General features: G+C 44.3%; 1 protein-coding gene across 3 annotated transcripts in view; it reads left to right on the plus strand.

Moving 5' to 3' along the window:
• Positions 1-6,568: 6,568 nt before the first annotated feature.
• Positions 6,569-26,006, plus strand: part of CAPN6 (calpain 6) — a 60,337-nt gene continuing 40,899 nt past the window's right edge. The window contains exons 1-3 of one of the 3 annotated variants that reach the window (XM_048959818.1): positions 6,569-6,746; positions 13,948-14,036; positions 14,871-15,041. In XM_048959818.1, the coding sequence (XP_048815775.1) occupies positions 14,877-15,041 (165 nt within the window). In that variant the 5' untranslated portion in view covers positions 6,569-6,746; positions 13,948-14,036; positions 14,871-14,876. Of the gene's footprint in view, positions 6,747-11,335; positions 11,362-12,039; positions 12,064-13,946; positions 14,037-14,870; positions 15,042-26,006 lie in introns of those variants that run through there. The other 2 variants (XM_048959820.1, XM_048959819.1) reach the window with 2 other exon arrangements.

Genomic DNA, 26,006 nt, shown 5'->3' on the forward strand with positions numbered 1-26,006 from the left:
TGAATGGTAAGAGCATTCATCACCACAGGGAGGTCCTCCAGAGAGCTGCAAAAACACATTAGTGGTCTGAACTTCCCAGTGGCAATACTTCAATTATATCAGTGTTTTATCAGTTCCATTAGGCTGACCTGCAGCTCTAGTTGCCTTAAAAGCTTAAAAAATGTGGATGTAGGAAGCAGGATTAAAAGCCTCCAGTGTACACCAGACAGTGGGACGTGGTGCAGGGAGCTGAGCTGCACAGATCTGCAGCGCCAGCTTGGATCCCAAAGGCAGCGTGAGGGCATTGCATGGCTGGGTGTTCTTGGGACACTGTAAGACTGCCAAGGTTTGGTAGAGCGCACTGGAGCAATCAGTGACTTTCTCCCCACAGACAGTGTGATCTCCTGGAGTCTTCAGTTGCTGGTGGAACAGGAAATACAACTGCCCTTCCCTGGGAACAGGAACAGGGCAAAGATGTAATTTGGTGATATATATGGCTTCAGTTTTGTTGTAAAGTATGGCAGTAAAGCTAACCCGAGCTTGTATTAATACAGTACAGCAGCCTGACAGAGAAAGTGGAAAAAATCCTACAAAGTAGGAATACTGCATCTGTTCACAGCCAAATCTATGACCGGCCTGTAAAATATGATTCTTGCAATAGTGCTTAGAAAGCTGAACAACAACTAGAACAGGATGCATTAACAGAGTCATGATAAATAGTTTACCAGCCTAGTCTTTGGAGAACAATGACTTTCTGCCCAGGAAAGAAGATCTTTGGAAAATGCTGTCCTATCACAAATTGTTCATGCTTTAATTAAGAAGTCCTCATCAGGGAAGAAGATAACTATGAGATATGTGCGGGGAGGAACACACTTGATTTATAATGAAACCAGCTCTCAAATGAGGTCGCCCACCCATGTATTACTGTGCACATACAACAGGAAGATGAGTGAAATGCAGTGAGATGAGGCCAAGCTTTTGTAGCTCTGCAAATGAATGGGTTGTCCTTTGGGTGCGAAATGGGACAGAGAGGGGAGGCAGGGTAGTTATGTGCCAGAAAAATGAGGGGAAACGTGTCCTCCTGTGCCCTTCTCACAGCTCTTTCTATAAGATACATTCTTTATGCTACCCCTTCATGGCAGAGCAGTCTGGGACAGACTCCCAGGCACACACGGACAAGAACAGCATCCCTGTCATTGCTTATTCCATTACACTAGAGATGGAGATTGAGATACAGAAAAACAAGTCTCCTCGGAATGCCCTCAATCTTGAAATCTAAATGACTCAAGATGTTCTGCGGCTGATCAGAACATTAAATCAGTTGTCAGTAAAACTATTGGGCCATTGCACTAGAATAAGAGTAATTACAGCACTGGGCTATGATGCAGGAGACCTGGTTTCAACTGACACAGCCACAGCGTTCTGTGTGACCTGCAGCATCACCTAGGGCCAGAGCCAGAACAGGGCAGATGCCTAAAGTGTACTTGGAATTTCTTACTTCAGGTGCCGGTGGGAATGAATAACCAAGAGTTTTACATGTGAAATTAAGGTAGCTGCTGCATTATCAGCACGTGAGATGAGCTGCATAGCTGGGATCTGACGAGCACAGGCTTGGAGCCATTTCCAGCAGATAGCTTGTTCCACCTATCGTTAGACTCCACCTTAACGTGGCGCCTTGTATTTTACCTATCATCGTGGCTGATGCGATGAAACCGATATATGGCTCAACCTATATATGGTGCTTCCGCAGCAGCATCCCAAAGACCACAAGTGATGTGGGAACTGACCAAAGCCCCTTCCAACTACTGCTGTTAAACGAGGCTATGAATTGAGCCCACTGCAGAGGTGCATTGCTCCTGGAAGTCTCAGCTGCACAGGGAATGGAAAACGGTTCCATCCGAGAGAACTTCTCATGACCCTGAGTCAGCAACGGCTTTATCCAAATCCCTCCGAGAAACAAGAACGCTACAGGCAATGTTTTAAATATTTAATGTTTACACAACGCTCAGAATACCAACGGCAACTCAAAGAGAAGGGAATCCTGTGTTCACTGTGAGCCTCAGGGAGTTTCCCCTTCATATGCGTTTTTCAGCCTGTCTGCCGCCTGCCTACACAAGCAGCAAAGGGCTGCGCGCGGCGTCAGCGCTGTGTGCTTTGATGAGCGCCTCATCAACGCGGCCATGCGAAGGCCGGAGGACGTGCCCAAGGGCACGGGGGGACGCGGACCCAGCTACTCATCGCCACTCCCCGAGCCGCTTTCCTCCCTCAACACAAAGCTGCAGGAGGACACCCGGCTCTCCGCGACACGGGCCAAAGCGGCGAATCCCCCAAACTCGGTCCGCGCTGCGCCCTCCGGCTAAAGGGCGAGCTCAGAGGAAGATGGCGGCGGGCGGCGCCCGAGGCGGGAAGGAGAGCGCCTGCCTTGAGGAACGGCCGCGACCGTCGGGCGAGGCTGCCACCTAGCGAGCGGTGGTGGAGGGAGCAGCGGGGGAAGGAGGGGCGAGCCGCGCGCCCGAGCCGCTCCCGGGTGCTCTGGGCCCCGGTGGGGAGGTGCGCGGTGCTGCGCCCGCCTGCAGCGGCTGCGAGGCAGTGCGGGAGCGTCTCTGCAGAGACTGTGCCGTTGTTTCCTCGGAGGGCCTGGCACCGTGCTGCGGCTGTGCTCTGAGGGGCTCACGGGTGATCCGCTGATGTCCATTCAGTCAAGAGCTGTGGACTTTCCCTCACGCTGTGCCTGTCCTGGAGCCATTTTCCTCTGCTCTGCTTCAGGCTCCATTTCCTCCATGATGGACCTACCCAAAGAATAATTGCAAACACCTGTCTCAGCTCTTGTTTTAAAAGGGAATTCAGGGAGTGACGGTGTTGACTTGTTTTTTCTTTCCCCCAAATTCTGTTAAAATCATAAGTGTTTCTTAATGTAAAATCAAGTCCTTTATTTCTGAAGATTTAGACATTCTGTGGTTAATGCAATTAGAGGATAAATCCTGTACACCTGCACTGAGACCCCTGAGTGGCCACGGAGCTTTTCCGGGAGCTGCAGTCCGAGGCAAAGCACAGCCGCTTAGAATCACAGAGCTGTTTGTGTTGGAAGGGACGCTTGTTTGCCATCAGTCCAACCGCCTTGCAGTGAGCAGGGACACCTACAGCTCCATCAGGGCTCACAGCCTGTCCAGCCTGACCTCGAGTGTCTCCAGGACATTCCACCACCTCCCTGGGCAACCTGTGCCAGTGCCTCACCGCCCTTATTGTGAAAAGCTTCTTCCTTATATCCAGTCTAAATCTCCCCTCTTTTAGTTTGAAACCATTTCCTCTTGTCCTAATGTTGGAAACATCCAAATAATTTATCAGGATGGTATCTCTGATGAAAACATTTTATTCACAATTGCAGTGGCGGGCGTCCTGCAAGCAGGAGTGCTCACCGAAAACAGCGTTACATCTTCTATGCCCTGTTATGATACACTTATCTCTTCCTATCTCTTATCTATACAGAATAGCGTTACTAGTCCATAATAGTATACCCCTACTATTCACAACATTTAAAAACTATTGCAGTTTTGCAAGCAAGAATTATCACATAATTCAGCAACTATATTTTAAAATCTGCCACTAAAACATATGGTATTTTTACTTTTTCACATCAGCTATTTCTAAGGACAAGCTACAAAATACAAATACATTGTGCTCTGCTTCTTCAGATCAGTTTCTCCTTTTCAATATCTAATGCAGAAACAACATTCCATTCCTACACTACCACGACAGATCTGCTAAACTGCCTCCTTCTTTCTTACAGCCGCCCTTTGGGTACTGAAAGTGCTGCTGTTGAGCAGAATCAGACCTTAACTGGATATGCAACTCTGGAAGCTGTTTGTGTGCTTGGTTAGTTTTCAAGTTCTGCCTCTTGGGGTCCTCTCTACAGAGCAGCCTAAATTAAAGAGTAGAATAAACACGTAGGCTTTAAGTAGAATCTCTGCTGGAAACCACCTGATGTTTTATTAACAAATTGCCCTGTGCATTTAGGTGAATAATAGATGAGCGTAACTCTGGTGGGACACAAGAACCTGGCAGTGCAAGGTGATTGCAAGGTGACTGGTGTCTGTGGTGTGAAGTCGTGAGTTGGGCAAAGCTGCCCTGACACTGTGCAGTTGTAGCAGTTCTGACAGGCATGAAAACAGCCTCTGTACAAAACAGCCCAAATCTGGAGTGAAGATGACTGTGCTGTCATGTCCTTCTTTGTGAAGAGAGTCCTTCCCTAAGAGGAACTCTCCTGAGTCAGGGTTGGGTGGAGAAGAGAAAATCAGTGCTTGCTTCTAGATAACAATCCCTTATAGTCATTGGCAGCCATGTCATGAGCAGTCCTACCCTGCTGCAGCACAGCTGTGTCCTCTCTGCAGCTGCGAGAGGCCTTGGGTGAGATGCTGCTGGTCAGCACAGCACCAATCTGGCCACGTGCCGCAGTCTGGGCTATGCTGTCTTGGAGCACAGGAAAACTGTGTGCTGCAGGGATGAGGAGCAATTCCTGTGTCTGTGCTGGCAAACTGAGGAGTTCTGAAGCAACGCTGAATCATCAGTATGAAGCAGCCTAGAAGAGCATGTGATGATGGGGCTCAGAATACCTTCCACTGGCAGGCTAAAGGCTGCTGGCAACAGCTTCAGGGACTGTGTTTGAAAGGCCATGTTGTCCCCAGCTTGTGAGACCTGTTTCTAGACCATGCCAGTGTATGTGAGCATGTCTTTCTGAGTACTTTGGTGCAATCCTACTGAATTACAAGGTGGGCTTTATTTGGTCATGGTTCTGTAGTGAGAACACAGCTGTCTGCCTGCCCTTGGTTGCCTGCTTGTGAGACTCATCTTGCTTCCTTTCTAAGGGGATTTCTTATGAGACCTCAGGAGAAGCTCCTCCTCAGCCCAGATAAATTGCATGTAATTCTTGGATTATGGCACTTAGATTAATACATAAAAAAGTTCTCATGGTTTTGTTCCATGGTGGACCAAAAGGCAGTTACACAAGAACATGTCTATATAAGCTGTGACAATTATCACCTCAGAAAATAGCAGAATTTTGTTGTACCCATGTGATTTTCCATGTTCTTCCCTCAACCATGCAGATGAATCACAGCATGCATGTTGTATATAGGAGGACGTTGTTTTTTTATTATGATTTAAACTCTAGTCTGTTTACTCAATCACAAATTGAAAACACATGGCTTTGTTGTGTAGGGCTTTTTTTTTTTTAATGCATTACATGCTAGAGCTGTAGTGGCAGCTTCCAGGGACTTTCTGTCCAAACTTCAGCATGCCTTCAAAAGGAAGCTGGGTAAGTGCTTTGTAAGAAACCAAGCAGTCCTACAGTCCTTGCAGAACAGAGATTTACGATCTTATTTAACACTTTGTCTTCATAGTGTTTTTTGAATGTAACTTGTCCCCTGAGATCAAATTCCTTTAGGCAAGTAGATTTGCTGAATAGCAATGTTTGGGAGGAGTGGGCCTATTTGCAAACTCGGGCCAGCTATGCTATAATAGGAAGAATGAAATGGAAGAATCAAATCGGGGAGAATATTTAAGACTACGGGTGCAAATGACAATTTGCAATGCCTACTGAAGTGATACTTGTTTAGGAACTGGGCTACATCTACAAAAATGTAAGTGAAAGCTGCCTAAAGGTGAAGGTGAATTTTTTTTATAGTCCTCAAATGAGAAAACTTTCATGTCAAGTTAACCCAAATGTTCAGGATTTACCCAGAATGAAATTGTGGCTAAGTGGAATATGCAGAGAAGCTTGTTTCACCAAAACCAATTTTAAATGGGAATTTATTTCTGACCTTTTTTAAAAATCATCTTTCCCAGCACAGAAAAATGTGTTATTTTCCCAATTTCTATACGTGAACTGGCCTGTCTTCCCTTGTGTGCCAGGGGAGAGGAGCAAGACTGGACAAGTGCGTGAGAGCCTGGGCAGTTTTGTGACATCTCAGGCACAAAGAGCTGTTTGACCCAGCTGTGGAACAGCTCTGCTTCCTGGACAACTTGGGACCTCTGGAGTTCTGAGGCTCTCCCAGGACATCTTCCCCATTCAGGCTGTTTTCTCTTCTGCAAGGGAAATAGAAATAGCATCTTTTAGGCACATGCTAGACTGCAGTCAAACAAGGAGACAGAACTTGGCAATGTGCAAGAGCCAGCCCCAAGGCTGCTCTGGGCTTGCCACAGCAATCCTGCTTGAGGGCACAAAGCCACCTGTTGGGTTTTGCAGCATCTCGTGGTCTGCTAACCGCCACCCAACTGCAAGTCCCACAGAAATGCTGTGTGATTCTTCCCCACAGCCTGGATGGGCTGCTATCAGAAGGGCCCGCTGCGGCCAAGGCATTGACAGTGGCTTTATGCAGCTGAGGAACAGTGCGCAGCCTAATAAGGAACATCATTTCTTTCATGGTGCACATTAATCTGCCCTGTTTTCTGTACAAAAAAATGCCTGCAACTCCTGCCAAGCAGCCTTGCCTCATCTCCTCCTTTAAAAATTCATTCCCAGTTACAGCCACAACTACAGATAACAATTTACCAGGAATAAACAAGACTCTGCATTTTGGGTCAGCACAGATTGTTTCCTGGAGTCCCTTGTGACTCATCATCATTGTAAGGGTCATCCTGAAACACACCCCTCTCCTGATGTGCTCTTGGTACAATCCAAAGAGTTTCAGGTTAAGAAGCTGAGGGGATCTTTGTTTGCGGGAGTCTGTTTGGAGTTTGATGTGCCTCGGAGCAGGACCCATGTCAGCTAGGTAAGTGCAGAAGGTATTAAGGAAACCTTTATTTACTTGATTTACAGCTTCAGCACCACGATGGACACTTGTTACTAGTAACCGGCACTTCAGCAAGCACAGTGACAAAATGCTTTTGTCTGCTGCTTTAAGATACATTTCTTACAGAGCGTGGCATCGCAGTTGTATGCTAACACTGAGCCAAGCAGTCACAGTGATTTACTGCAAAGTGTGGCTGCCCTCATTACTTCTGGAATAACCAGCCAAACACCAACACAGCCATCTTTATCAGTTATACCAAATAAGGGGGTCAGAATGATGAAGTGTGATTTAATCTCAGTTCTCATATAATTCCATTTTCCATACTGTTTCTGATCTTCTGAAATTATGCCAGTTCTCAGTGTGGATTCTTTCACTGTGGAAATTCAAGTGGGTATTTTCATCTTTCTTATTTTTTCCAGAGCAGAGACTTTTATACTGTGTCTACAATAGTAGATAAGTGGATGCATAAAATAATGGAGTGGCCTGACAGAGTTACCCATTAATTTGATTGTAGACCTTTTTTGAACTAGGTTTTATGAAAAGACAGGATGGAGAAATATTGGAATTCTAAAGAGAATTGTTTCCCATGATTTCAGTACAAAAGCACGGCTGGAACAAATTGGCTGACATTGCTGTTAGCATTTTCTTTACAGTTTGTTATAGATCTTTTGACTTGCATTAATGTTAATTGTAACAATCAGCATCCATCATATTAAATTACTTTCTTTTGAATTCAAAACTGGAATGGTACCTCTCTGCAATTAGCTGTAAATCTCCCTGGGATCAGGACTGTAGTGGATGCCACTGAGGGTCACATTGTTTAAAAATATGCTGGTGCCTGTGCAGATTGGGAGATCTGGTTGGCCTGGATGTTTTTTTTCAATGTGCCCTTTGGCCACTTTGTGTCTTCACTTGCTCGTCGGTAACAAGAGAAATATGTTAGCTTAGAATCAAGATGGACAAAATTGAACTCTGTGCAACATACACAGGCCCAAACAGGTTTCCTTCCACTAGGGAAACAGCACCAAAATTAGGTGTGTGGCAATCTGTGACGTGAAAGAGAAGCAGCATCGCTGGGCATGCACTTCTAACGCACATCGGCAGTGTTGGTGCGCAGCTATTTAGAAAAGCATTTCCTGCTGTTCCACTTTTGTGCTCTGTGTTCATTCTTGTACTGTCACCCTGCCTGCTCTATAGAGCCCCTTCGAGCCCAGATGTGCGGAGTGTTTTGAATTTCTGAATGCTGACTGAGATCTAACAAGGGACTTGTGCATCTGCAGCGGAACACAGGCAAAACACGGGTGTCTTGGGGCTAAAATGTACTCAGAAAAACTTAACTGCCTGCTGCACGTTACTCAGAGAGAGCTGCTTGGTGCAGTGTAGATTTCCAGTAGTGGCTGCCAATGAAATTGCCCCGCTGGCCAAGATGCTCACGCTCTTGGTGCAAAAAGCCCTGCAGGAGTTTGATTCTTACGTTTGGATAGGGATAGGGGTCACACAAAACACAGTAGCAAAAAAACTACTGTATGCTTTTTTAGTTGGGTTGAAGGCTGTGGGGCAATCTGCTCATGCCAGGTGGAGCCTTCCCTCTCGGGCGTAATCACCTGTAAGTGCAGCTTTTCTCAGTTGCTGTTTGCTCCACCTGTGCAGCCCCAGCACCCTCAGCTCATGCCCTCCAACACTGAACAGCTGTGCTTCCAACTGTGGGAGAGGTGGTGCAATTAGCCAGCAATTCACACTCCAAAGGATTTACTTTGCTAAAGCTGTGAATCCAGCACTGCCATTCTGTAGGGTAAGAATGCTGTTTGCATTTTTGCTGGCTGTGGCCCAACTAGAAGAAAGGTTGGAAGAAAGGGGTGATGCTTCAGCACTGCATTTGTAGTTTCTCGTGTATTCCTCTGCATCTGAGCGATAACAAGACTGCTGGTCAGCACTTGCCTTGAATTACTGCTGCCGTGTGTCAGCACTCAGTGACTTAGAGCTGTGTTCTGTCCCCTCACTGCCACCCTGCAAGCATGCTAGCGGTGGGACAGGTAGCTCTGTGTGCAGCTTGTGTCTCATGAGGGCAGGGGAATCAGTGCGGATTGCAGTGAGGATTGCAAACTGAAAATAAATAGCAAGATTCCTGGTAGGGCTCCTGTTCAGCTCTTGGGCTCGCTGGAAGGGCGCAGTTGGTCTTGAAACTCCCCTCCCTGAGCCATTCTGCTGGATGTGGGCTTTGCATTAGAAGCTGTATCCTGTCTTCCAGTTACTGGTATATGAAAACTTTCTGTCTCGGTGAGCCCTGAAAAAAAACCCTAGTTGAGCACTATCATGTTGCAGTAGAAGAAAAGGAACATGTTGTGATTAATGTTATCATAGCAAAACTTTGGTTTGTAGCCAGGAGATTCTGCTGCTCCTCAATACCATCCATGAAAGCAGACAGTTGTGGCCAGTCCTCCTCCTGCTATCTAGTTAGCCTCCCCCAAATTTGTGCTTGGAAGCAGATGTTCTCAGCTGAAAATATGTGATCTTTGATCTATTGATTTGAATGCAAAGTATGGCAAAACTGAGCAGCAGCACAATGTTGGCATCTTACTGTTTGTATTAGAAAAAAGAAAACCTTGTGTTTTTTTCTTGCAGTGAATTCTTGAGCTGAGACAGAGAAACCTTTATATACCTGTTGAAGTACCGAGGGCCATAAATAGTGAAATTAACCTTGTTTTGTAGAAAATTCAAAGCTGGATGACAGGATGGCTAACATGGCACCGCTGTGCTGTTTCAAAGGTTGCAATAACACTTGGTGTTTTGTCCTGTGATGAGAGCGTTGCTATGCCAAACTGAGAAGGACCATGGTTAACATGGGACCTCAGTGCTATGAAATACCCTGTGTAGCAAATTTGACCTGAATTGAGCATGCTCTTATTAATGCAATCGCATATCCACAAAATATGAATTTAACACTGACTTTGTGCTTTAAATCAGTTGATGCCAAAGAGCAGAGGATACACATTATAGCATACAGACTCCCAGTGCAGTTAGCGTGTTGAAATGTTTAAAGAATACGAATGAGTAAATTTCTCCAGTAGGAATGTTTAATGTAATGGGCAGTGATGCTGCTGATGCATTAGTAGGAAAGTAATGGTCAAGATCATGAAGCCGCTGTGTATTGAAGCAGAAGTTTTGCAACCGCTTTAAATTCCCCAACGCATAATGCAAATTTGCAGAGTCACTGTTCTGTAAGGACCCGCAGTCATTCTGCACAGAAGGAGAAGTTATAACCTATAACAGAAGGAAATAACCTTTTCCAGCTGAAGTCCTGGAAGCATTTTCAATTAGGAGTTTTATAGGAAAACAGTTCAGAGTAATTTAAAGCTTTTGGCTGCTTTTCTAGAGGCACTCCCTGGCTTGGTTGCTCTGAAGCAAGCTAGGAGTTCTGAGGAAGAGATGTTTGCAAAAGCACTAAGCAGCTATGTTTGCAAACAGTTAAGCACTTGAGTCTCTGTGTTGCTGTTATAATCCAAACAGTGGCTCTGAGGCTGAGTGATAGATTGGTTCTGAAAGAGTAGAGCTTTGAGTTAGAGTTTTTCCGCAATATTGAGGCAGCTCACAACTCCAGTTCCAAAAGGGGAACCCGAGAACCGAATACTGGTTGTTACTGGTAACGTTGCCATTTGCACGAAAGAAAAGCAAGCTCGGTGCTAGCAAAGGGATAATATGTTAAAACTGGGGTGCTACTCCAGAGCACAGTGTGTGTTCCTGCTGGCTTCCCCCTGCTCAGCCCAGGCAGGGGCTCCTGGAACAGGGGTGCAGTGCTGAGGCTGGGGGTGCCGCTTGTTGGAAGGAGCAGTGTCTTGTTCCACTGTGGAGTTAAATATCAACTAGAAGTTTACTTTGCCCTTTTAGTCCTGTCACTGTGCATGAAAACTCCTTTGAATCCTTCAGTTGGAACAGAGAAGTGGGGTATGTGGCAGAATTAATGTAGCATAGCATGCCAAGACTCTTCCTTGAAGAGGAGTTCCATCTAGAACAGAGGTTTTGCTGCAGCTGCTTGGCAGCATTCACCTTTGGAAGGAAAATTATTGCTTTCTGTAAGGCAAAACCAGCTCAGTGCTGTCCCTGCACCCCTCCTGTGGGGATGGCAGTGAGAGGGGTTCGTGTATGGGGCGGCTAGCTCCACAGCTTCAGCAACTCCTCTCTGACTTTTTATCCTGCACGTTGCTTAGTTGGTTACACACAGCAACACAAATAGGCTTAAAAGAGATGACTTTTTGTGTTAGTTTTTGTGTGCTCATTGCACGGCTTTAATGGCAGCCAGGGTGTAATTTTCACTCAAGCTGTCTGAACAGTTAGTCAGCCCTGTTTGTTGTGGACCCTCTGCGGAGCAGCTGGGAGGAGAACATTTAAGATGGGAAAATGTGAGTGTAAAGAAAGAGTGGTTGACTGGGGCTCTGCAGAGTGAGAATAATACTTACAGATCTTGTGAAGAACTGCATTTCAAGTAGATGTCCCTTTAATTTAAGGCTGCCAGGAGCTGGTATTTGCAGCTCTGTTGAATGTGATTAAGACAGAGCCTTGCTCACTGTGATGGAGGAAGCATCTCTGAGTGTGAACTGTGAGTAAGGGCACAGTGGTTGTACTGCCAGGCTGAGGGGAAACCTTGGGTGGAGTCCTTTGGAAGAGGGGACCTGTAGCGACTTGGCTTCACTGTGTTGCTTGAAGTGGTTGTGCTGGTTGAAATAAGTATTCTGCTGGAAAAGGGGGGGGTAAGAGAAAGACCTTAAAGCTTGGTGTTTGAAAGTCAAGAGTTGCAGGACCTTCTATACTCCTCCTGGCTTAAGGGGCTAGTCATGGCTCCAGAGAAACCTTGGGGTCAGCTGTGCTGAACTGCTGGGGAGCTCAGCTCAGAGACCAGAAAAGAGAAAAGAACTAAGCTGTTAAATACAGTCAAACAAAGAACAATCAGCAAAAGCATGATATCTAACGTTTAGAGCTGGGTGTTTTTTTTTTTTTTTTTGTTTTTTGTTTTTTTTTTTCCCCTCTTTTCTTCTTTGCCTTCTGTCCTTCTAGAGCGATCTCCTTCCCTTGACAGAGTGGCCATGGGTCTTTGTATGGGAACTATTGAATCATGGCCTGAACCTCTGATTGATCACCTGAGGCGAGCAATGAGTCAGCTGTGGGAGCACAGGTGAAGGCAATTCAGCTGTGTGATCAGAAGGGCTGGAGCCTGGCTCCACCTCTCCTAGACCCCATTTAAGGGCTGACTGCTAGAGGAGATCGTGCCTCTTGGAGTCTTTTTCTGCAAGTCCAGGACACGGGACAACCTGCCTTCATGTTTTTCTCAAGTGCGGCTGCGTGCTGTGAGTGCCAGCAGAACCGAAGATAAATCAGTTGAAGAGCAGGGAAGGCTATCTTAATGCATACTGTGAATTTGAGATTGGATGGAGAGCACAGCAGGGTAATTTGAGAGCTTCAGTGCTCAACTGAGGGGCAGCAGCTGGGACCTGCTTTAAAACAAGTCAGTGGAGTGGGAACCGGGGGCTTTCTGCCTGTCTTGATCAAGTCGGGCTGTGTTCTGGTGGGTGAACACCCTGGGAGAGGATGAGCCCATTCCTCAGTCTCTGTGCTCTGGCTGTTTTAGAGACTGTGGTCAGCCCCTTGGTTGTGCCCAGCCCCTTGCTCAGGACAGCACAGGGAGTCTGCAAGAGGCTGGGTGGCAGCTTCCTTCTCCTCGGGTGCGTTCCCCCTAGGGTGTGCTGCCCAGGGTAACGCAGCCAGCAGCTTGAGGTCATCATTTCTTGAATGCAATCTGTGTGTTGTTGCAATACTGGCTGTGGTGCAGTGGGTGTGGGGGTGTTAATCCTGGAATGTCTCCTGTTCCAATCCAGAAGATAGAAAGGATGGGGGAGCAAAGTCATTAAAGACCAATCTTGATGAGTTAGGCAATAGCAGCTGAAAACCTGATCAGCCTGGGGCTATTCTGAAAACAAGCGTGTCTTGCAGATAGGATCAGTTTAGAATCTTACTTAGCCTGTGGGGAATTTTTAATAAGCAAGAATACCAGTTATCATGAGATAATCTGTATTCTACTGAGATTAGCCAAATTAATGTTTTTCTTTTGTCCCTGAGCTATCTTCTTATAATTGATAATTTGACTTTAAAGAACTGGCTGGTGAGGGGAAGCAAGTCTATTTCATCTTGTCTTGGGAAACCATCTGATAAGTGAGATGTGACGTTTTAGGGGGATAATTAACAAGAAAATAAACATTAGAAAAAAGGACATTATTACAAATGGCAGAGTATTAGTTTGGTTTTTTTTTTTTTTTTTTTTTTTTTTTTGGAACAGTTGATTGCATGCAGTTTTATTTCATTGAAGCTGGATAACACAGTCACAGAATATAAGGTCCTGTTCAAAAAGGGGAAGCCTTTGCCTGGCTGAATATACAGTAAATTTTTCTGTCCCGGTGGTATTAGGATTTGACTCCAAGTAATTACAGTCCTGATGTATGCCAAAATTATTTCTGGATTTTTTGTCTAAGAGGGGATTTAAATGCCTAGAAAGGCATTTAATATTTGCTTCATCCAAATATCACATAGACTTGTTTCTTGTTCTGTCACTTCTCTGTGTAAGATTCTGCTGATGGAAACAAGGTTGTGCTTACAGGAGAATTGCTTTGAGTGTGGTTAGGAGGCTTTGGAGTGGATGCAAGAATGGCAGTGAGTTGGAGGAGCACCCATTCCCATGAGCGCAGGCAGTAGAGCAGCACTGAACATCCTGGAAACACTGCCTAGTTTGGGGCGAGAGAAGGAAAGGAGTGGAGTGGGAGAAGAAGAGAGGGAGGGTTTCAAAGCCATTCCTATGTTGTTATTTTGGCCACAGTAGCTTTCTTTCACACACAAAAGCAGCCATCGCAAATTTGATGTTTCCAAGTGTTCCTCATTACTTCTTTCTGTTTCCTCTATTGTGTTTGCTTGCCTGCTGGGAAATGCTTGTGCCTGGCTTCGTTCAGTTTTCTGCAAATCTGTGGGATCTTATGCAGTGTGTAATGCACGTTGCTCAGGGATCACAGGCTGAGATCACTGCACCACAACACAGCAAGTAGGCTGCTAGGACAACATAACACCATTCTCTGTTGCAGGCGTGTGGTTTCAGCTCTTATAGCTGGTGTGAGGTAACCTGCATTTGTCTTTATTGCTATAGATACCTCGAGGAAAGGGAGATACATCCTTAACCCATACTAGGAAGGAAGAGGAAAGAAGTTGCTGTACAAAAGAAGTGTTCCATACAGAGTAAGTTCAAACACACTCTTCGCTTTCTTCAAATAGTGCCCTTACAAAGATGGGAGCATCTTCATCCCTCATGTTCCCTGGGCTTCAGACTGTCCTGAGTAATTTATGTGGTCAATTTTTGATTTTTAGAATCATCTTAAGCAACTTATTTGAGCTCTGTGACTATGACTAGACTTGCAAAGCTAGATAGTCATGATTCTTGGAACCAAGGGCTGAAAGCAAGTTTTTTGTTATTTTTTTCCCCTCTCTTTGCTAGTGGTTATTATTATTCTCAACAATATTTGCAAATGTTTGCTACTTCTGGGAATTTGGCTGCCTGGAACGTAACACAAAAATCAAGGACAGCAATGCTAGCTGAAGCGTTGTCACTTTAATTAAGATGGATAACTGTGGAAATCTGTTTTCCATTCTAAGTAGGCATAAGAGTTGCAGAAGATAATTGAAGTGTTAGTGGCCAATAGAAGAATGCAGGGATAGAGATGGCCTCGCTCTTCACATGCACCGTAAACTGAGGGCCAAGATCCACTCTGTTACATTTCCAATCCATTAGACAAAGCAAAGTGCTATATTTGTTTCTTACCTGGAACCTTTAATTTCTTTCCTAGTAAGAGTTCTCTTCAGTCAAAAGTGGTATCCTTATACATACACACTGTTCTATATTTTTTTTAGTCTACTACATAGCACAATTGAATTTATAATCTGTTTCTTAAACAGAAATCAGTAATTAATCTTATTTAGAGCAAATTACATGCTCTGTTGTCAAATGCTTGCAAGGGCTTCACTATGCTGAGGCTTCATAATTTACGTAAGCCAATATTCATCTTACCTATACAGAAAGATATGTCTTCATCAGTTCAACTCTTCAGAGATCAGAAGTACCACGAGCTGAAAAGGCAATGTATCCAGCAGAGACGGCTCTTCGAAGATCCTGAATTTCCAGCCTCAGATGAGTCCCTTTTCTATCAAAAAGCCCCACGAGGGAAAGTTGAATGGAAGCGCCCAAAGGTAATGAGTGCTCACTCCCCAGTGATGAGATGCTATTCGTACTACTCCACTCCCACCATCTTCTCTATGCTGAAACAATTGTTAGTCTATCTGTCCTCCCTTTTTCCATTCATTTCTTGTCAGTGTGCAATCCAGACAGAAGTCTATCTGTCATTTTGCTGTCCAAAATGAAAGTCATGCCTTACTCTGTGAAGATGAAAAGGAAGCATTCAGTACAGCCTGATGATGCTTTTTTACTGTTGATGGCTCTCTAATAACAAACAATGTGAGGTAACTCCAGCAGTAGGGCTGTTTAGATCATCCCATACACAGATGTGTAGCTGATGCAGAGAAGTGAAGGTATGTTCTCAAAGGTGTGTATGTGCTTTTTTTCTGTACTGAATTGAACACCTTCTTCCTCTGCTGTGTTTCAGTGATTCTAGTGAGACCTTAGCAGCATCTCTTGTCTAGATTAAATTGAGAGTTTTCTTTATTGATTGATACTGCTGGTCTCTGCGTGACTTTGTTGAAGTGACTGTGAATTTTGCCCTTGGCTTCTATAAAACCTGGATTATGCATAGAGACTTCATCTTCAGAATGAAAAACTATTATCTGCTTGCTCATTGCCTGTAATGCTTGTGTCTGTTTGCTTCTTCAGCTAGCATCTTAGCAGGAACTATCATGTCAGTGTCTTCTGATTGTGATTAATGTGCTGCACATTGAAACTGTTACTATTACTTATATTTGGGATATGGTAATTGGTTTGCTCTGAAGCCTCATGCTTCACGTATCTTGTTTTTATAAAGCAGTTCATGGCTGTAAACAAATAATTCAAGGAACATAAAATAATTTTCAACTTTGACCATGTGGCTTTCTGTAAGAGAGTGTAATCTGTTCTCACACTCTTTCAAGAGTAATGAAGAGCACACTGGAATCTTGTAGCTGGATGCACAAAGCATTTTTACCCTGAAGTATGATGAATTTTTCCTTAACTTTACTCATCTTTACTGTTGGGATTAGGATTTATCTTCTGGAAGCATAGACTTGCATGGCTTTTCTTGGAAAATGACGATGACAGCATGGTCTGCTTTTCTACATATCTGGTACTGTTCCTTGTTCTTGTGACAGGGGATGACAGATGAGGCTGACAAAGCCTGACTATATTTGCCAGGATAACATAAAATTGTTTGTTTTCCTCGATGGTGTTGATTTCTCGCAGCAGGTTCAATACAGAAATTTTAGTGAGCAGAACAGGAGTTGCTTTCCTAAATGATGAAACTCTGTTTTCTCTCTTCCCGTCACGTATTTGGCAGTGGATGGCGTGCCGAGGTGCTGGTTTTTTGTGTACTGACGTGAGCAATGGGTCCCTCAGTTTAGAAACCCTTCCTACGAAGCTGTGTGAGCAACTGTGCTGTGCTGCCCAGTGCATACAGTGCCTCTGCAATTGCTTTCACTGATGCCAGTGTCACAAGAAGTACGTTTGGGATCTGGGAACTGAAAGCTTTTCTCAACTAAAAGCTAGTATTCTAGTTTCAGCTCAGAAAAGTGTCCACACTTTGTTCAGTCCATGAATGGCTGGTGTTGGCCAGACAAAGTAAATACATAGGAAGTGTGTCTTTGTGTTCAAAAAAAGTTTTATTCTGCCCTATTGAGGAAAGGAGCATAAGTGAGAGAGAGAGAGAAGAGCGGGCAGAAGGGCTTCCTCCACTGTGTTTTTTGTCCTTGGGTTTGCATCTGCAATGTTAAGTACGTTCTGTTTGCTTATTCTAGTCACTCACAGCAATAGCTCATTAACAGTCTGACATTAATTAGTTGTTTTGTACAAGTCTTCTTAGGAAAAGGAACAAAGCCAGGGTAATGTTACTTCTGTGGCACCCTTCTATTAAGAAAGTGGAGAGCACAGAAGGCACCATGTAATTACCATGCATTCTTTCTCAGATGGTCTGACTTTCCTAGAAGAAATTTTCTTATGGCAAGATCAGCAATGAACACTACTTACATGCAATACTGGGTCCTGTTTCCTTGGCTGGGGGCAGCTGTGCTCTGCCAAGGTGTAGGAGCAGCCTCTCTCCCCCCTCATCTCTGCTGGCCCTGGGACATCAGTGCCCTCCTGTGCTGGTTAACCCCTTATGAAGGTGAATGCTGCCTCTGTGTGGTGGTCTGGCTCAGAGTTGGCTCTTAGCGAGTGGCTCTAGTGAAAATACCCAGGAACTGCAGTCACTCTGCTTCAAAAATATTTTGTCTGTCTTATTTTTAGCGGGGGTTTGCTTCAATTTTGCAACTGATAGAATTGACCTTACAAAGGTATTAAATCCCAAGGACGTGTTTGTCTGAGTTGAACAGCTAGATCCTCTGGGCAGGACAGACATTTGTATGGAGAAAAAGCAGATAAGCTTGCTTCAGAGATAAGTGACATGTTCCTAAGGTATTCAGACAGGAAAGTAATAGTCTCATCCAACAGAATGAGAGTCTTACCGTGTGCTCTCCCAGATTCCCTGCTTGATCCTCTGCTTTATAAGCCCTGGTTCTGTTTTCATCTGCACGTTTTCCTTATAAAAGGGCTATGGTTGTACCCCCATGTTCTGGAAAGACAGAGCTAGTTCTCTTTCAGTAAGGCAGGGCACAGAGCCATTTGCTGAGGTTACTGTTGAGCTGCTTCCTAAGAAGCCCTACTGGTGTCCCAGACTGCAGGAGGGACTGCTGCTGTGTCTATTGAACCACCAGCATTCCCCAGCTCTCCTGGTGCCAAAGGTCAGATATCTGCCTGCAAGTGGGGAAGTCGCTTATTCCTGGCCCCCTGTATGCCCTGTTCCTAGAAACACTGCCTTTCTTCTCACTTATGCTTTCAGGGGCAGTTGTTACAGTAGAAGTTAAAAAGCTTGGGAAATTAGGTGCTGTGTTCTTGAGTGATACAGAAAGGGAACAAACCCAACAGTTTTCAAACTGGGCAGAATGGGAGGAGCAGGTTGGTAACTTTTCCAGGTGAGCATGAGTGGGCCAGGTGCTAGAGAATTTGGGAGCTCTCCCTTTCATTTGCTCGTGTTTCTTGGAGGTGGCACCAGCTTTTGTTTGCTGCTTACTGCTGGAAGATGATCAGTTGATTAAGAACCTAAAAAAAAATATATATAAATCTTTGCATTTGCAAGTGACGGTTTGAACACTGGAAACTCCCCCACCTCTATATTTGTCTTGGAAAATTTTGCACACCAGGGCATGCCTGCCTGTGTGAGGTTTACATATATTCATGTTTTGTCCCATTTATGTTCTCAGTGACAGGGGTTGGGATCACAGTAAGCAGTCCTCCAGAAGGTTTAATAGCATCTCAGACCTCATAAATACTGCAAAATAAGTGTCATGAAATATTTGGGTGGTACTGCCCAGCACTGGATACACCTGGGTTAAATGTCCCTCAAGGATAATGCATGGCTTTCTTTTGATTCCTCTTATCTTCTGTGAGCTGCAGCTTCATTCTCAATCTGTTTTCCAGTTAGACCATGAATAAGACCAGGAACTTGCTTGATTTTTTGGGATGCTGTAGTAGGAGAGGTGCTGCAAAGGAAAGCATCCAGGCATGCTGTATCTGCATCTGGTCGAGTGGTTGTCCCACATGCACTGCAGGAACAGCTTCAGAGCATGGAGCAGTGGCAGCTTCTCAGCCTGGGCTATCTGCCAGGATGGTGCCTGGAGCAATCCAGGGCTGGAGGAACAGTGGAGATAAAGGGGAATGCTGAAATTGGCACCTCAGAGCAATGTGAACTCCTAGCAGTAGAGCGCAGTTACATTGCTGCCTTCCGTGTGACAAATTGGATTGTAGCATTCACTGCAAATAGTGACACTTTCCTGACTTGTTGCATTTCCTTACCACATCCACAGCTCTCTTGATAAAAGGATCAGCTCTGACAGTCTGAATGTGCTTCCTTCTCTTTTCAACCTTATTTATTTTTTTATTACTGGCTAAGGACAAGGCCAGTGCTCTTGCTTGATGAGAGCAGCAGTTCTTGCCTCTCCTCCACCTCCCCCTCAAGCTTTGCAGGGTCTGATTAATGCTCTTCTGTGAAACCCTGACGTGTTCTGCAAAGCTTGCTGCAACATCTGGAACCACAAGAAGCCTTTCCATTTTCTGTTTCCCTGCCTATTCCCACGTTTCTCTGTTGCTGGTGGTTTTTGACTCTTGAAGTGGAGACAAACACGAATTGAGATGCCTTGTGTGCTGTGATGTTGCATTTGTACATGAAATACAGACCCCTATGGAACATGCCTGTATCTGAGAGGTGGGGAAATGTGTGGTTGTGAGCCTCTGACCTTTGAGGAAGCTCAGGAATCCCTTTATTTACTTCAGACATGTGGACTCTCATTGGAATACAGAGGTGGTATCAGATGTTTATGTGGGCAGTGCAACAGTGTCTTGCAGCTTGCTCACTTCTTGTTCTTCCCTGGGACACGTCTGTAGAAAAAGAGTTAAAAAAAAAGCTGTAAAAGACTTGGCCTTGCATTAATATCAGGTAAAGCTTGCCTGGCTTCTTATTGCTTTTGCTTCTCTCACAGCTACAGATCATAACATTGTGGATGCTGTGTTCCATACACTGCTCAAGGGAGATTGAGATCCCAACTGTAACTTTCTGTGGTGACTTTCAGACACTGCACTCCACCACTGGTGATGCTTGGGGCTCCTAAAGGAGTACGAAACTTCCTGGATTACAGTATTTAACATTTTAACTGGCATTTATGTATGCTGTAATTAGCTGAGTTTACATGTGAATGGCCTCCTTGTTATTATTGCATTCATGATTGTTACAGTACTTTCATTTGCCATTAATGGCAGATTCAGCTTGAATTCTTGACCTCCAGAAAAAATTTTCTTGTTCCTAGTTTTTCATAAAGTTAGCAGATGTTTCTTTGATAAATGTGTGCATGTATAAACTGAAGGTTTTTTTTTTATAGTAGTGTGTAAGCCTTGTGGATGGAAGGCTTTCCTTGAAAAGATATAAAAGCTTGTAGGCAAAACAGATTAAAGCATTCATTTCAAAGAAATACGATAGGAACTGGGAGGTGAAATCTGGAAAAAAGTCTGCCCTGTGAGATAATGGAAGAGGTTGGTAGGAATGTTTGCGTGCACGTGGATCTTATTTTGAGCAAGAGAAAATGGCTTTAAGTTGCACCAGAGCACGGTTGGATATTGGGAAAAACTGCTCAGAGTGGTGCTGCACTGGCATGGGCTGCCCAGGGAGGTGTGGGGCCATCATCCTGGAGGTGTTCAAGGAGAGGGTTGATGTGGCACTGAGGGATGTTGTTAGTGATGTGGTGGTGATGAGTTGAAGGTTGCACTAGATTATCTTAGTGGTCTTTTTCAACTTGAATGGTTCTGTGATTCTAGGTTAGAATTATGGGGATGGAAGGAAGACAGTGCAGTTCCTCTGCACTGTTCCTTCGTTAGCTATGTGCACAATGATCTGCCTACCTGCAAATGAAACCTAGCTCTGCGGAACGTTTCATGTGGTGAGGTGCCACAGTGTCCTTGGTACGTGGCTGCGCTGACCTTGGCCATCTGTCCTTGTGCAGCTGTCAGCGAGCAGAGAAGCAGTGCTAGGGATTGGCTGCCTGCTGGGGCCCCAGTGCTGAAGGCAGGCAGGCTGCTCCTGGGGAGGAAGGTGTTAAATCCCCCAGCTGTGGGGGCTCTGGTGTTGGCTGTTGGCGCAGCTCCTGAAAATGAAGATGCACGTGGCAACACAAAGGCACGCTCTTCACATGCGTTGCCCCAGCAACTGCACATTCTAGGCAGGGATTGTCAGCATGCCCTGCAAACAGTGATGCAGCTGCAATTAAAGCAAATCATCTTCAGGTTGTTAGATTTTATTTTGAACTGGGGGGAAAGGGGTGCAATGATGGGTGAATGTTATTGATCTTAACAATGCAGTGCCATACATCTGAGATTCTGTTGTAGGCAGGGCTGTATTATGCTGTGTATTGCTTAAATGATAAAAGTAGAGCTGGCACTTGGCTTCGGAGCCTTGTTTTCTTATTGGAGAGACTAAAAATCTGCCTCTGCAGCTTTACTTATTTAGCGAGGGAGAGATTTAGTGGAGTTAGCGGTCTTCAATACTTATGTCGGCAGTCCCTGTTCTTGCCTCCTGGCAACCCACAGACTGTAACAGAAGGATTTCCAAAGGCCCCACTGGATTTGGACTCCTAGGAGAAAGTGTCAAAAAGTGGAGGGAGAGCCCCTTCAAATCAAGGTCAGAACGAGTCTTGTCCTTACTGTATGGCCATAAATCGGGTGGATCCAGCATCGGCTTTTTTGATGTCTGTGGTGAAATTGGTTGTAGATCATTTATACGCTATCAGTGGAAGTGTTAGGCAGTGTCTGAATGAGGTTGGTGCTGCTTGGTCTTGCCCTGGAGTGCTGAGCTAGAGGTGTTCAGCTGTGATATGGTGTGTGAAAGAGGCACATGTGAACCCACTGAAATTCAAGACCTTATAAAGCACTTAGCAGCATCCCAGCATGGCTTCAGTGTATTGAGACTAGTATTTTCCATGCTTTAAAAGCTGAACAACATTTAATTAAAGGAAAGAACATTTAACCAGTTATTGCTGATCTTCACTCTAGTTGCACTTCAGAAATGTTTTTCAAGGCAATTGAATGTTCATAGCAAGTAGCAAGCCTGGACAGAGAAGGCTCTACAGGGTACTGCAATGAGGTGATGACTTGGAAAATCAGGTTCTCACAGTGATCGTATGTGGGCAGCTTACTGGCATGGTTAGAAAGCATAGAAATAAATAATGAGAAATAAACTGATGGTTATTTTATTATTTTAGCATATTTTTAAATAACTTATTTATAAAAAATGCCTCAAGGCTTGTACGATTGTAGAATACAGACTGATTCAAGCATGTGAAGAGACAAGTGAGTTATTAACTTACAATTCACTGTTCTATCCTCTTACAGTGTTGATGCTAACAGCTATAATAAGCTAAATAAATAAATTATGTAGAGAGAATAAAGAAGTAAATGGAAGCCATTGGAAATGGAATTCTCATTCTTGCAACCTGGGTCATAACTTCTTGTATGGAGCATCGTAACAAAAGAGCACTGTCATTATTACTGCTACCATAATATGATCCTGTAATCATTTAAAAATTACCAGCAGTCCTAGCTGTTCTAAGTAGTTGGTCTATTTGAGGAGCAAGCACTTTTTGGAAAAGAGTAGGGGTTGGTAGTTTTTGTTGGTGGGCAAATAATCAGTGCTGCTGCTTTTCTCCAAATGCACTAATTAAAATGAAATGTTTCTTGAAGATTTTCTTGGAAGTAAGGAAACATTTTCCAGCTATAAAGGGGACTCTCTCTGTGGGTCTCCCAAGGTACTTGGAATGGCGTGCTGTGATGGTGTCCAGCCAAGAAATTCCCTGAAAACTCCTCTTTTTTTTTTTTTCCTTTTTTTTTTTTTTCCCCTCCCACTATTATTTTCTCCTAAGGTCTTGAGGTTTTCTTTTCACTGAACATGTTCTGAAAAGAAAAGGGGGAAGGGAAAGCATTCAAGGGAAGATGCCTTCAATATGTTCCTTCCTTGGTTGCTTTAGGTTGCTTTATATTGTTCCTCTTTGCTCATCTTCCTTCTTTTTTGCTTAAATTCTTTGCTGAAATAAAGGAATCAAGCTGTTCAGGCAAATTATCTTTTATCTGCTGTTTGTGGTTCATTGCTAATGATCTAACCATTCTGAAAAGGGTCATGCTGGGCTTCCTCAGCCTTTTTCATCAAGTCTCTGTGCTTCAGGAACTATTTTTAGGACTTCGTCAGTATAGTTGCCTTGCACAGTAAATATGTCTGACACGGTGAAGGTACTGGAGTGTATGTGTATGTTTGTTTCTAGCTAATGGTGATTTGCTTTGATTTTGGAGGGAAGGGATGTTTCCCTGGGGAGGACAAAGAGAAAAGACCAAATGAGTGCATCTCCTGACTGGAAGGTGCTCATACTCTGGATGCCCGTGACTTGCATCATCTCAGTGGATCATGGAAGATGCTTGTTGCTGCTGTGTCTATGTGCTGTGTCCTGCTGACTGAGAAACCGGGCAGATGACAGCCAAAGTGAGTTAAGAACTGAAGGAAGGACTCAAATGAGTAATACCCTTTAGCACCTTGGCAGAGGGAGATGGTGAGCTATGTGCAGCTGTTTTATACAGTCTGCTGCCCTCTCTCTATCTGGGATTGGTGAAAGTAGATTTTGAGGGGACATGTGTTCTTGTGTTTCATAACTTGGAAGGTTTTGTGTGTGTTTTTGTGTGTGTGTGTGTGTGTGTGTGTTTTCAGCTGGCCAGAAGAGGAAGAAATAAGCAGAAGAGGTTTTGCCTCCTTCTGGAGGCTGAGGAAGGAATCGGGTCAGACTCTGAAATCAGTTTGGGGCAGAAATGTGTCTTTGCAGTTTAGGTCTGTAGCTGCATATAACGAAATGTTATACAGTTTGTGTTCTCAGAGAATACTTTGAAGTAAGGGCTGGGTAGCCCATCGTGGAGCTCCTATGGGGAAGGATTCCCTCAGCAACTTGAAAATATTTTTAGGATTTAAAATTGCTGAAAGAAAAAGAAATTCTATTCCATGGACAGTGAGGTTCAAATTAGAAGTTCCTGTGGGTATTTGGCAGTCAGCTAGGATAAAAGGTTTCTAATACTCCAGGCATCCAGCTTTGGATGCAGACATTCTTGGTGCCCAATTTGTCTTCTCTGGTGTCACTCAGAATTTATAAGGTGCAAAGTTGTTGATGCTTTTTAGCAGCACGGAGAAGAAGACAGCCAAGCTCAGAGCCACTAGAAGGTATCTTTTGTGTTATGGAAGCAGCGTTACTTCTGTATCTTGTCCAGGCATGTATTGTGTGCTTGCCAGTAGAGTAGCAAATTCCTACTTCACATCTTCAGTGTCTTTAAAATGAGGTTGAGTATCAGGACAAGTTTAAGTTTAGAGTTGTACTGATTTGACAATTTGCAAGGTGTTTCCCTCTTCTCTTTACATTGTCACGTTTCATGTATTCATGTTTGGTTATAGAATAATGCAAACAACGACAAAAGAGAATTTCTGTCTTCCAAGTCAGATTCAGGCCTCTGTGAGTCTCTCCCCATCTCATTCTGCTGCTGGGTCCACAAGGAATTCACACATGGAGCTGAGATGAGATATTTACAGCTCAGCCACTTCAAAACAGCATTTAAGAAGACATATCTCACATTAGCCATGTAAATAAAGGCTGACAGTTCACAACATCTGAATGCAGCCTGGGGGAAGGGGGAGATTACAAATAATACCGAAGAGCATATAATTGAGTCTCTTGTGTTTAAGATTCACACTATATTTGTATGCTCTTGTTAACCAGTCTTTCATGGAGTCAACTTTCCTGGAGAGAGAAGTTAAGGGCTTTCATTCCCTGAGCAGAAAAGAGTCCTTTCAGAGTGTCTGCCCCTCTCCCCACCTGAGGGCGTAAGAAGCTGATCACGGTGCAGGGAAGTAGCCTGGATGGGAGGCTATCCTGGGTCAAAGGGCCATAGGTGGGCAGTGCACTAGTTCATATTTACAGGACAGTGATCCTCTCACAGTGTCTGTGATTGCTTTGCCACAAGGCCTGTCTTATTCTCAGCAGCTGCTTTAATTGCAGTTTAGTATCAGAGGTTTGGATTAGAAAATATGTTAATGTTGTCTGAAGGTTTGTCCTGCTATTCTTCTAAAGTAATCTCTGTCACCAGAACTTCAGAATAAGAACTAGCAGACTTGTCTCTGGAAGTTTGAAATGCACTGGACTCTGCAAGAATCCTGTAAACAGTGAATATTTGATATGTTTTATGTTTTGTTGGAGAGAGAATGTTAAAGGTGAAAGTCATATTTCAGCAATATAAACCCCTCAAATCACTCATCAGCTTGTTTGCTTGCAATAGCATCTCTGCTGGAGGTAACACCAGCCCAATTCCTAATGCAAATGTCAAATATGAGGGGCGGTGGGTGCCAGAGTCACTAAGAAGTTTTCTGTCTAGTCCTAATATTTAATAACTTCAAGTACATCACAGTTGCACATCCCCAGAACTGGCTGACATGGATGTATGTACATGGATACTTCACAGGGACTTGGGAAGCAGAATGGTGCATTGGGAGGAGGGATGAAGCTGTGCTTTGGAGTTGCATTGTTGTCCTAGGACAAAGATGTGACATTCTGCATCTTTAATGCAGGCATAGACCCAGAGTATTGACAGATATTAGCTAGTTAGCTTTTTTCTTTTTGGCAGGGGGGAGTTGTTTAAAAGAAACATGTACAAGGTGAGTCAGTATAAGCTGAGGTGAGTCAGCATTTGCATCTGCTAAGGGTGATGAGGAAACAGTAGTATTCCTGATGGACAGTGTAACCATCTGCTTTTCTAGGTGGTGGATCCAAGAAACACAGAAAAGTTAAGGGGCAAAGCAGTGCTCAAATGCAAAGGACTATTGCAGATGTGTTCTTATGTGATTTCTTTTGCAATTGTTTTGTTCCTGTAGTGAGGAAGTGAGCAGAGCTGTGTGTGGTGCCCCGAGGACTCTTCTCACAGAGCCAAACAAACAAGCAGGGATCTCTTAACCACCTTAATCCCTTCCGGAGTTATTGCTGGCAGCAGCTAGGGTTCAAGTCTTACAAGAGTACATCCAGCTGCATGACCCTTGTCCAAGTCCCAAGTCCCCCACCAGAATCTGAGGTTCAAATTAAGGCTGAAATTCATCCTGCATGCTGCCACTGGGAGATGTTGTTGGGGAGTTCAATGTGTTATGGCTCAGCCATGCTCTAAATAAGAAATGTTGAAAATATTACAGTTTTTCATTCAGACAGAGTCTATTTCTGTGTTTGAGAAAGTTCATCAGAAATAAGAACAGGAGCTCTGCTTTGTTCAGGGTTCCCGCGTTTCTTCTAAGCGTTCTGCATCAGCCAGATGCCTGGTTCTGACAGTGTGCATAGCTCTGAGGACCTCACAACCTCTGTTGTGCTTCT

The sequence above is a fragment of the Lagopus muta genome, chromosome 13 (assembly GCF_023343835.1).
Source record: "Lagopus muta isolate bLagMut1 chromosome 13, bLagMut1 primary, whole genome shotgun sequence".
NCBI classification, from domain to species: Eukaryota; Metazoa; Chordata; class Aves; order Galliformes; family Phasianidae; genus Lagopus; species Lagopus muta.